The following is a 12865-nucleotide window of genomic DNA, read 5'->3' as shown; positions in this document are numbered from 1 at the left end:
CTGATGCCCACCCACTGCTCCAGACGAGCAATCAGGATTTCATGGTCCACTGTATCAAATGCTGCAGTCAAATCTAAAAGTGTCTGTTAGAGTTTGTAAAACAATGCTTTTTTGTGTGTAAGAGGTGGTATTTTACCTTGAAAGTTAATGGTTCACTTTAGTCCCCTTCTTCATTTCTACATCAAAGAAATCACAATTTTCAGGTCAACACTCAACCCCTTTATCTCCTAAAATTACAGACCGACTCTCTCTTCTTCACTCCAACATTTCAACGCGTCTCTTCACTGTACACCAGCTCTTCACCTCTTGTTCTTACTCAATACCACTTCTCTCCCCCAGGAGGTGATTATACCTCTGTAGGAAATGATATTTTTTTTGTTAGATCCTGGGTGTTGTATGGATCAATCTGTTATTTTTGCCTACCCAGCTAAACCCAGACCTGTTATACTGCCCATGCTGAATTTTTATTCTCAATTTCCTTTTTTCTTACTTTCTGTGCTGCATATTTTAGTCATTAATTTGATATTTGTCCTGTTTTGGTATAATTGAACTCCACTGTGAAAATGGTCAGACTGAGGGAATGTAAATTCATCCACTCACTTTGTTTCTAGTCGGAGCAGCAGGGACTTTTGGCACAGATACCATTAGTGGCATCGCCTTATGTCCACTGCATCAGTCATCCATAATCCAAACTAACTGACTGTCAGCTCAGCGGAGCCTAATAGTGTTGTTATTTCTAATGAGGATGAGCCCTGCGAGGCCACACACTCTTTTGACCTTTGCTTGTTGCTGGTTAAATGCTGTTTCTGTCTGCAGACAAATGATTAGGACTGACTTTTGGCAATCTCTGACAGACTCGCTGCTTTCTCCTACAGTGATTGTGTCCCCCTATCAGCGTCATGACAGGGGGACACAATCAGCCACGTGTGCAGCTGTGCAAAAGATGAACAAAACAAATTCAGTTACCATAATAGGAAAATAATACAAATCTGCATTTATTTCTGTTTTAATAGCGAAAGACAGTTTTTCAGTATTTGTTTCGGTTCACTGTGGGTTTTCAAGTTATTTGGCCTCTAAGATATTTTCTACTGTTTGATCCCCAAAAAGTGACACACAGACCCACTAGTTTTTGGACCAGGTTCAATTCCTGGACACTGCAGCAAATCCAGCTTCACATTCGCTCTCAAATGTATAACATGGTTGCAACTATCTTTTACTGTCATCAATGAGTCTGTCCATTAAGTTTTAAGTCTATGAAATGTTAAATAATAGGAAAAAAAGTCAGTTTCCTGAAGGGACAAGGTGACTTCTTCATCACTGGTTAATCTGCTGAATATTTTCTTCATTATTTGTTTTGTTTATAAAGAAGTTAGGGTGATACTTTTGCTTGATAAATGACTTAATCATTCTCAGATATGTTGATTAACTGTCTGTTGATTGTTGTTTAATTTGAATTTGACAATGCTTATTACACTGTTGCAAAATAATGACATTTATAGCTGTGTTACATAAAGACCCTTTCAAATTCCCTGAGGTAAACTGTGTGTCTGGGATATTCTAGTTTAGCACCTGGCAGCCTGGGTATTAATAGAACATATAAATCTTTCTTTCGAGAGCGGAATATCTTACACAACGACGGGATGGAAGTAGTTCAAAGAGCTGGAGCTGAAAGATCATAAGCAAAGAATCATGTCCCTTGGGGGGCTTCAGTGTTTCCACAGTCCTGTACATCAGCCATAATGCTTCCAACACTGACCGAAGAGGCCTGCAGGAGGAAGTCTCATTGTTTGCAGAGCACTGATACAGCAGACGGCCCACAGAGGCTCATCTGCCAAGTGACTCACCCCCTTCTAGAAATGCACACGCTCAACTCCTCCAATTAAAAGCATGCCTATGAATTATTAAGCATTCACTGTGGTGTTGACCCCAGCGCTGGCCAACCGTGAACTAACAGAACAAAGCTGCTGCAGGTGACTACAAAGACTATTATTACCAATTATTACCTGTCGTGGAGTGCTTGAGGCGATAGCGGATGCTAAAGCAGCAAAGGGAGGACATTTTCAGGCCAATAATAGATTTTTAATTGCGAATAAAACAAAAATGTAAGCACAAGGCAGAAAAACAAAATCAAGGCTGTATCTTCAGTGTTCATTCTTATCTCTGATGTTTTTCTTTCTTTACCTTTTTTTACTTTGCTTTTCATTTTACCTTCCTGCTTTGTGGTGCTGCCATCTTATGTGTATAGTTTATTTATATGGGACAGTGCACAATTAACTGTCTTAAACGGTTGGGTATTGAACCTAAATGTAGTTTAGTGTTAGTTTCTGATTTAAACTTTTTTTTGTTTCAATTTTTGTATTTAATTTAGGCACACGCGGAGGTGAATCCATATGTTATATCTAGTTTGTTCAATTTTTTATTTATCTTTTATTGTTAATAATTAATACACTGCTCCTGGTTAAGAAATTGTCTGGCACATAACCCCTCACTTTGGCCTTTGAACAGATTAAAGCTTACAAATCAATGTTATTAATTTCCATATGTCATTTGTTTAGAGGTACTGGGAGGTACATTTTTGAAAAGTTTGACTTCTTATGATACCCTTAAGAAACCAATATGGAATATCAACTCAAAATGATTTACTGGCATTTGATTCACTGGTTTCTGGATGTGTTTTTCCCAGGAGCTGGAGAACCTGAGGAAGCAGGCAGAGATAATCCCTCAGCTCATGGCAGAGTGCGAGAGCATCACCACAAAACTGCAGGTACGTTCAAAAGGACCCAGAAATCCCACAAACCCCACGTTTCTCTCAGGTGTGATTTACAGCGGAGTATAAAAGTAGAGCCGCACAGACCTCGAGTCGGCAGCACACGTGAGGACACGATGTCCGTCACAGCGACGTAACACACAGGCTCTGAGGCGTAAGCAGTGCTTTCAGACGGAGGTAGAGAATGAGTTCCTATTCACCATTCTGCCTGAGGGCTGGTGACACAACATTCCTATCACGTGTCTCACTAACGCACATTCTGGTTACTGTATCTGTTAATAAAGGTCTATCCCCAGTACAATACTGAGTGGATTATTGCCTCTTTGAAAAGGTTTCCTTTAACAGAGATACTACATCTTTGTCACAGCTTATTAGTTTCCTAGTGGTGCAGATATGATTAGTTTAGCTGACTACAAAAACAGCTGAACATGTTTGTGGATTGTGTCTGAGGTTAAGTTGGGTGTGAGAATCTGCCAGAAACAATAAAGATTCACGTCCGTCTCCTCCTCTCTTCCGTGTAACAAAGAGCACCTGTTCTTCAAGGCTGATTCCTCATTGAGTAATATCACACTCTCTGTAAAACCAGAAGTGCCAGGCTCGGTGAATGACTGTACGCCCCACGAGTGCCAAGTCTGACATGAGTTGCATTGATAGTGACGCTCATCTCGGCCCTGTTCAGACTGACTCAGAGCAGGATTTTATCATCCAAGCTGTCATGCATGTGCTGCCTTTCAAGCCAGGCAGGGAGGAGAATAAAACCAACAGTGGCATGCCTGAAGTTTTTGTGCTTCACAAAGCTCGACTGCCTGGTTTGTTTTCTGCAACAGCCAGCTGGATGAATGACAGTGGCAACAGAACTGGCTGAGGCAGGAGTTTATCTAAGCAGCCATCCAAACTGAGGTGTATAGACAATGGGATTTCTCGAATACCTCAGTCTATCCATGAAGCCCAAAAAGAAAACTCAGCCACTGTCCATTCAGATTAAAGTTAATGGCTAAAGTAAAACTGCTGAAAATGGCTTCCCCCCCCCCAGTTTTTAAAAAAACAAATCCACTTATTCTACCTCTGTGTTTGTGGTCACGGCACCCCTCTATTTAAAGACGACACCCCACGTGGAGCTCAGGTTTCAGGAGTCAGCTGGAGGATACAGGCATGCAGGCGCAACACCCATTTAGCACTCCTATTTTAAACCCCTCCCTTCAATGGGATCTATGGCATTAATGTGTCACTTGTGTCGCCTGCTAGTCTGAAAGACTTGCTTTACCCTCCCATCCTCCCACAAAAATGTACATTCCTATTTGTAAAGCTTAGTTTCCAGTCCTGATGATGTAAATCTGATTATTATTTTACATCATTCTGACATGTGAGATTCTAAAAGGCCAGTTGAACTGCTTTTATGTATTTTTTGACAGTAGCTGTGAGATGCTCTGCCTTTGGTTTGACGTCTCTGTTAAGAAAAAGACAAAAGAACACATCTGTACTGCTACTTCAAATGCTCTGACATCCCTTCATCCACCATTCGCTGTAATGTAACTATTGTTTTTTTAATATCTGCCCACAGGCTGCAGAGACGAAGAACGTCGACCTGGAGGGGAGGATAGGGGGTCTTCAGGTGGACATAGACGACAGTCGACAAAAGCAGAGCAACATGCAGGGCGAGCTGAAGAAGTTCATGGATATTCTGGATGGAAAAATAGACGAGCTGCATGAGTTCAGGCAGGGACTCTCCAAGCTAGGTGTTGATAATTGAAAAAAGTGGCACTGAGTTGAAAGGGTCAGAGGTCAGGTACAAAGGATTCACTACAGTATGTCTTCAGGGCAGAAACTATGTGGCACCTACTCCCCCAAGGTGATGTCCACTCAATCAGCTTTGGCTTCTAATAAACACTACCATGTGAGAGAGATTTTTTGGAGAGGGAGAGAGAGACTGGCAGGAGGAAGGCCAGCATGCTCCACCAAATGGCTCCATTTTGTATGCTGGCATTCTGAAACTAAATCAAGAGTCACACTTTGAGCTTACTTACCCGTTTCTGTGGGGGGGGAAACGGGTTTAAAAGCTGGTGGTGGGTTCTTAGATTCTGTCCATCTGTCTTTTTTTTCTGAAGGCTGCTGCACTTCTTCACAGACAGTCTGAGTTTAGAGTAGAAGAGGGGACTTAAAAGGGCTAAAATGAATAACACACAAAGACAGTGCTGTTCAGCATCACTCAAGTAATAATTGGTGTTAATCCTTGTGGCCCCCTCAGAGAATTAGATATGAAATCTTTCTACTGACTGTCCTTGCTGTTGCCTCTCGTCTATCTCAGGTGTGTTAGAAGACAGTTTGTACTCATTAGATTATATGCACATATGACAAATGGCCGTGACACAAAGTGCCTCCAGGTGAGTCTAAATCTACCTGGCAAGGAGAACTGGCCAAGTGATGACCATCACCATAATAATAACTTTGATGATTTATTTTTTTTTGTGAGAAACCCCAATGAAAAAACAAACATCCTACTACAAATAAAATGAGACGAAAAGAGAAACGCAGGCAGTCGAGCCCATCCCGAGGACGTTAATGTGGCTAATGGATGCCAATGCGGTGACAAACCACAGGTGTTTGCACACAAAAAACGACTGAGAAGGGACTGCAGCAGGAATTCATCAACTCTTGTGGGTGTTTTCAGTAAACACAGTTTAATTATATTTGCATAAAGACGGAAAACTTTGTTGTCTCAGGAGCTTTCCTTCAGAAACATCCAAAAATAATATTAGGAACCCCGTTTTGCCATGAGTGTAGTGTAGTGTTCAAAGGACTTTGTGTGTGCAATAGTATTGTTGTCCATTTGTAGAACAAAGACTGTTGATGTGCTTCCTACACACTAGTTTTTGTTATGGTGGTGGTTATTTTTGGGTGAGGGGACTTGGTGCTGCTCGATGGGTGAATAATGTGAAAGTGTACTTCACTGAAAATATTTAGATGGCATGGGCCTTTTCACTACAACCCTGTCATTCTTGGTTTTTGTTTTACCTATTTATTTATTTTGGTGCCTCTCTGCAACTCGTGTTTCTAGAACATACCAAGTAAATCAATCTTAACCTAATGTTTCTATAGATGTACAATAATATATAAAATATACCAAATTGTCAGGATTCAGAGGTTTTGTTTGCAGGATGGTGTCACAGCTGCTTTTGGGATGCTTGAAATGTAGTACATTTGAAATCGAAGGTACATGTTGGAATATTTACTGGGTAACATCATGATGTTATAAGTATATTTTTTCATCACTGTTTTGATCTTGTCATGAGATTGAAATATATCAATGAAGGGACTTTTTGCTTCTTTCTGTTTAAACCCTACTGTTCATAAGTCTCCTGAACCTGGATAACACAACGTATGATCCTTCCTTTTGAACCAATGCCTCTTGTGCACTTTTGTGACTCCTGTTCAATATTGTACAATAGAACTGACAATTGTTAAAATTTAGTTTAATTACAATGCTGAGTTAGTGTCTTCTTTTACATTTGAGCGGTGGGGCCACATTTTGGCAATAGCGCCGCAGAGAGGAGATGGTTCCTTAATCCAAACTTAGTCACAAATCAGTGTTGTGGGTTGCGTGTAGAAAACAAACTAGTGTTAAAGCTTACGAGTATGCTGACATTGTGAAAGTCTTCAGGCATTTTTTTATCCTGGATGAGAAGCACAGAGGAGGTGGAATGAACCTACAGCGCCAGAGCTGCATCCCGTCGAGGCTCAAGTACAGAAGCTCCGCCACCGCACATCTTTTCTCTGATGTTGATTTACATAGCACTAAATATAGCTGTAATCCAAGAAAAACAAGTGGGATTTAATCAGTCTGTGACACGTATCAATTTCTGAGATAAAAAAAACAAACATCTTGTTTAAGGGATGAAAAACTCCATCATCCTCATAGTAGTGAGGAAATAACTGCAGGGGTGGACCAGTGGACGTGTTGCCTTGGCAACCTAATCCCACTCGTTCCTGTTTTTTTGTTGTAAATAACGGTGTGAGTGATTGACAATGAGAAATATAGATCCAGTGTTACCTTCCAACAACAGAGTTGATCATCTTTTACAGCCAATGGGACTCTTGGTTGTTGATCGGAGTCTTTTTCACATTCAGAGATCAGCTTGTTGGCAAAGGTAATATTCATCAATATGCAGAATCTATCAATATTCATCAATATGCCTACATAAACAAGGAATATCTATATAGTTATTCTCAATACCTGCCAACAGGTTGGATTCAGTCGAATTCCCCTTGAAATCAATAAAAAGAGGCGATGGAAACACTCCGGCAGGGGGCGCCATAATCGACACAAAATGAAAGCTCCTGGTAGAGGCTTTAATCTACAGTAATATAAAACTGAAAAAAAAGCAGCAAATGTTCACAATTGAATGATTGAAATTGTTGCTGATTCATTTGGAGAGCATCTTCTGGTTCCAGCCTCTTCAGTCTGAGAGGCTTCTCTTTCATACCGTTAACTGAATGTCAATCAACAATCATCAATTCAATTGTTGATTGACAAAAGAATGAATCAACCTGCCCTAACACTAATTATTCTGAGGATCGACCATTTGATGATTAAACCTTCTGAGTCACTTTTCAAGCAAAGATGGCAAACATTGTCTTTTTCCGGTTTCTCAAATGTGAAGACGTCTTATTTGAATATCTTTGGATTTTCTAGTGTTAGTTAAACAAATAAAGCAATGTGAAGACATCACTTTGTGCTCTGGGAAATTCTAATCAGCATTTTCCACCATCTTATAATATTTTATGGACAAGCTCCATAAAAATATAATAGCTAGTTGTAGAAGAATATCTTTTGGGAACTTTTGTTAGGTCTTTTTTATCTGGATCTTTTCACTTTAAGGCCAACAGGGAACTGGCTCTGTTCGGGTTCAAGCACATAACTGTTAACTGTTCTGAGCGTTTCGACCAAAACTAAATTGGTTCGTAACCTGAAAAGTTGGTTCCCAGCTGGAACAAAAAACTAGCAGGTTTTCTATCTATCGACTATCAAAACTGGAAACGGGGCTGGTTTTTGCCAGATAGTACCAAGATAACGAGTCTTGAAGAGAACTGGTTCAAGAACTAGAACAAATGTAGTGGAAATGGTGCATTTTAGGACTTTTTAGCCACACTAGTGCCATGACTCTAAGGATGGTAATGTCAGTCGGTCCACCGCTTTGGTCCAGACTAATCATCAGACAATTGTTCCTCTGGTGCCAGCAGCAGGTCAGAATTTACGTAGTACTTTTGTTAAATCAAATATGACCAAATATCTGCAAAACTAATAACATTCCCAGTAGCTTCAGCTTTACTTTGTGCTAATTAGAAACTGTTAGTGAGCTAACATCCTAAACCTGACTATCATTTAGCTTAAAGCACCACTTATAACCTCACAGAGCTACTAGCGTGGTTGTACACTTTTAGTCTTATTTAAGTATTTTCTGGCCTTTTTGTTACCTTTATTAGCTCGTGTGTTCTTTGTTTTTTTTTTGTTTCTTCGTTTTTTTGGTCTCACTGTGGGTTCTGGATCTTGTCACTTTCAGACTTTTATAGACTAAATTATGAATGAATTAAATGAAAAATGCCTTATTAGAACCATCAAACCGATCACAATAGCAGAGATGCAGCAAAAGCAGCATTTCTCTCTCCGTCCCCCCATCGCTGTCTCTTTAACTCTCTCAGCAAGGCTCATTGTGTGACTGGTGATGAGTGGGCGAGTTGGTGAAACATCATTAAGAGACTATGCTGCTCTGTACATGTGTCAGAGAGAGAGAGAGAGAGAAAAAGAGAGCGAGAGCGAGCACTGCAGGCCACTACCACTGAGACTTCCTGTTGTTGCCATAGTAACAGGCTGCGGAATTTCACGTTGATCGGCGGGTTCGTCTGAATACCCGCCATGCGTGTGTCTTCCCCAAGGTGTATGACCCCGTCTTCCACCTGAATCACTCGGATGAAACCAATAAATAACAAACACTCGCAGTCGAACGCAGAGCGATGGCGGCCCTGCAAAACCAGATGATGCTCAAGAGCAGCCGTAACTACCTCTGCTAGGCGGCTGCTCTCTAAGCACACAGAGCTGAATAAACTCAATCACAACTGGCTGGGGATGTCTGAGCTGTCACTGCAGGAGAGAGATGTGAGAGCGACTGCTGCCAGGATGGATATTACAATATGACTCATCATCATGTGGGCTACAAATCCACCAAAAGCACGCTCGGGGGGGGGGGTTCATCAGCACACGTTGATAAGACACCTCTTTAGATGATGTGACTCATTTAAAAGTTTTCATTATGGCCCAGGTACAGCTAACCTGTGAAGATGAGGGGAACAGCGTGAGCAATCCATCTCACGGCAACAGATTTCGAATGAAAACGAAATTGCCAACAATCCATTTATAATCAATCTTGTCGACTTTTATTATTGAAACAGCAGTTTCAGACTAAGCCGCCATCAGCTCGTCTGTAATGCACTGGAATAAGTTGCATATCTTTAAACTCTTCTGCTAACCATTTTATGCTGTGTGACATACGGTATTTTATTTTTTGTAGATAATACATTATTGTCTTTTTTTTGGAAGGTTCAGGTAAGTTAAGTGCTCTGTGTCACAGGTTCAGAGGTCAGAAGTACAACATTTGCCCCTAAACATCAACAATAACAGAAAGCTTCTCTGACGATTCAGCTATCGTTAGAGACAGAACTGTGTACATGAATGAGTATTGGTTAATAAAAACAACTCTAGCATTCTTTGTCACTTCCTTGGTTATGGCATTAAAAGTAGAAGAAATAACATTTTATGTATAAATTGCACCTAAATTAAGCCTAACACATTCACACATTTCTGACACAGAAAGACAAACAGGGACAGGACAGTGCATCAAACAGCCTGTAACACAAACAATGACGTAGACTTCAAACATGTAGGCTGTAAATAATTAACACTGCTGCACCCCAGGACACAACTCTTACTTTGTTGAGTAATAAAATGCAAAAACAAAACTACAAAACTCAGTAGCCCTTTGTTGGGGTAAAGTCAAGTTAAAGAAAACAAGTGCTCAGATTTAAATTACATTCAAAAAGATAACATGTCAGCAGAGTTTACGCTCAGCCGTGTGGGGAAAGTAGCATGTTGTGTAGTGTAGTCGCGTGTGCCTGCAGCACAGGCTTCCCCTGCTGTGTGACAGTCTTACAAAAGGCCTTCAGATGCCGAGTTGGGAGAAATTCAATCATTTACACACTGTACTACAGTACTTCTGGTTGGTTTTTCTTCTTAATGAGTGCTGAAGCAAACCCACTGCTTTAAAAAGGAGACTAAATCCTGATTCTACCACTTGGATTTGAGCAGTTGTGCATGTATTACATCTCAGGGCTACTTGACAAATGTGATTTCTGTTTGACAACTTCAACAAACTGCAATGTTTAAATCATTCTTGTCAAAGAAGAAGCTTTTTTTTTGGTGAACATTTGGCCGCAACATAAGCTCAGAACTGAAAACAAAGCAGTAATGCAAGAGAACAGCTTAATTGGTATATGTGTGCGTGCGTGCTCTCAGCTGTCCCAGTCTGTACTCTGTGTCTCGTCGTCTCCTCTGTCCTCCTCATCGGAGTCGGCCGATACCTTCTTCATCCTCATCATGGCAGCTTTGATGCTTCGCTCCAGCTCATTGTCTCCACTGTTCAGATCGTCTGCGCGTGCAGGAACCATCTAGAGCACGAGAGTCGATTTAATACCTGCTTTTCATTCAAATTCAAAACACGTATAACCTCCTGCTGTTGAAATTGTGGATTTGATGGAGGAAAAAATCCTTTTATCTCACAGCAGACATTTTGACATGTGGGTTTACAGCCATTGTGAAAGTTATTACGTGCTAAGGCTCATTCATCACAATGTCTGTTATGAAAAAGGCACACCTGATCCTACACACAAACTGTACAAGCGGATATATAACTTAGAGATATTGGTCACCAATGATCCACCTGGGGATACCAAGCTGGCAATAACATGCAAATAAAATCTATTAAAACAAATGCAAGATATTTAAATGAAACTTTATACAGACTAAAAGAAAATAGCGTACACACACAGATGAACTTCAGCTGGTTATAATGGAGAAGTACATTTTCTAACATCTGTTATTCAGTTCTGCTCCTTTTAAGATGCCAATAAACTTAGTCTAAATGACTGAAAACACCAGGGGACATTTGCCTCATTTGTCTTTCAAGCTGCCTTCAGTTATTCCCATTTACCTAAAAATCATTACGAGATGTCGCACTTGGTTCATGTATTCACATGAACCATGGATGGTAAAATTAAACTCTTCCCCTTTCAAACATCAGGCTCTGGCTTTTTGACCATCAGAAAAACACAGAATATAAAACAGTGTAGTGAAGCCTATACTCATATTGATATTAAAATTCAAATTAACTTGTAATCTTGATACGGATCCCTTAAATATATTTTTTTTTTACCAAGATACATACTGAGCAGGACATTTTATAGTTAAGAAATCAACTTGCTGTCGGGGGGACGAACTTAATTCTTATTGACCCAGTTTGGCATTTATGTACTGTACTTATTTTTCCTTTTTTTTTTTTTGCATTTCGGCTTTGGTGTGTTCTTAATTCTTGTAGAACAGCTCACCTTCTTCAGGGTGACTCCCTGTCGGATGGCAGACATCAGATTGCTCCTCGGGTCCACAGCAGGGGGCGCTTTCCTGGGAGCGGGCGCCTTTCGAAGCTGAATCTGTCCGCGTTGCAACGAGGCCAACACTTCATCCATCGTTCCTACAGTTACACAGCAATAGAGGCAAACACACTTTTACAATGGTGGAAGAAAGCATTGACGGTAATTTTGCAGTTGTGAGTTTTAATTTCACGCTTGATAAAGTATCTAACATTTCACTACGGAACTGACTGCACAGAGCTTTTCCCAGGTTGTCTGTGGTGCATTATCTCAAATTCATTTTTAAAATCAGCTTCTTCTTGAGTGACCCCCATCTCAGAAAAGCTCAGGAAAATGAAGCCGTGTTGGACGCTTCTGTCTCTCCGGAGCGGAGAGTGTGCATCAGCAGGACCACAACTGAGGTAAAATGCCTCCTCTGGCCTCATGGGGGAAGTTGGGAATTTAGGACAGAACGCCATGTACAGACGCACACAGGCGAGCACACGGATAGACACACACACACCAACACTACAAGCACACTTTACTCTGGAACAAACAAACACAACCTTCCCTGCAGTCAGACATATTCAACTCCATCTGTATTGAACATTTCTGATAAATGGACACCAAAAAACAGACACATTAAAAACAGAATTATACTGCATGTACTTCATTCTCACCAATATTTTGTTTGAGCATGCTCTTGGCTGGAAAAGGAGGGTCCTTGTTTTCACTGAGAGGCATTGGTGCGTCTTCAGAGGAAGGCGAAGCTTGGACAGGTGGAGGTGGTAAGGCAGGAGGCAGTGGTGGGGGTGGTGGAGGAGGAGGAGGAGGAGGAGGTGCAGTAGGGCAGGTTGTTGCTGGAGGTGGCGGTGCACAGTAGATTTGGACAGGGATGTCTTTAGGCTGCTGCTTCTTGGCTGTTTTTTTGCGTCTGGGTGCAGGACAGACAGACGAGGGTCCTTCAGAGGCAAGAGAGGGGCCGAAGCTGATTATGGACAGCGGCTGGGAGGGACACGGGACTTCTGAAGGAGACATCCTGGACTGAGGAGTCTTCAGGATGTACTGGCCCTGACGCTTCTTCAAAAAGATGGTAGACAAGGGGAAAAAATGGTTTGAGAAATAAGGACACGATCTAGTCTAATGTTGTAAGAGAAACAACAAAGACACAAGACAACACACACACACACACAAACACACCACACACACACACACACATACACGAGATCCGTAAATGTTCTTGATTGATTCTAAAAAGGTTCAAAGTTGGACTTGAGATTAACTGAAATGCAGGGAATGTGCACAAAACACACACACACACACACACACACACACACATCTAAAACCACAATGCTGAGAGAAAATAAATGAATCTTTTGAGTCACACATCAGTATTGGATAAATAGAAATTTTGACACAATGATG

The 12865-nt window shown here is 41.0% G+C and overlaps 2 protein-coding genes across 2 annotated transcripts in view; one reads left to right on the top strand and one right to left on the bottom strand.

Moving 5' to 3' along the window:
- homer2 (homer scaffold protein 2) overlaps nt 1–6247 on the top strand; it is a 27858-nt gene extending 21611 nt beyond the window's left edge. The window contains exons 8-9 of the mRNA XM_035682288.1: nt 2684–2764; nt 4329–6247. Of these exons, the coding sequence (XP_035538181.1) occupies nt 2684–2764; nt 4329–4517 (270 nt within the window). The 3' untranslated portion in view covers nt 4518–6247. The remainder of the gene's footprint in view (nt 1–2683; nt 2765–4328) is intronic.
- Nucleotides 6248–9169: 2922 nt separating this feature from the next.
- LOC118343463 (WASP homolog-associated protein with actin, membranes and microtubules) overlaps nt 9170–12865 on the bottom strand; it is a 13479-nt gene continuing 9783 nt past the window's right edge. The window contains exons 9-11 of the mRNA XM_035682285.1: nt 12121–12520; nt 11420–11562; nt 9170–10483 (exon numbers count right to left, since the gene is read on the bottom strand). Coding sequence (XP_035538178.1) covers nt 10328–10483; nt 11420–11562; nt 12121–12520 — 699 coding nt within the window. The 3' untranslated portion in view covers nt 9170–10327. The remainder of the gene's footprint in view (nt 10484–11419; nt 11563–12120; nt 12521–12865) is intronic.

The sequence above is a fragment of the Morone saxatilis genome, unplaced genomic scaffold, assembly GCF_004916995.1.
Source record: "Morone saxatilis isolate NCDOM2014 unplaced genomic scaffold, NCSU_SB_2.0 Contig11, whole genome shotgun sequence".
Classification (NCBI taxonomy): Eukaryota; Metazoa; Chordata; class Actinopteri; family Moronidae; genus Morone; species Morone saxatilis.
The sequence above is the reverse complement of the archived record's forward strand: the minus strand, read 5'-3'. Positions and strand labels throughout refer to the sequence as shown.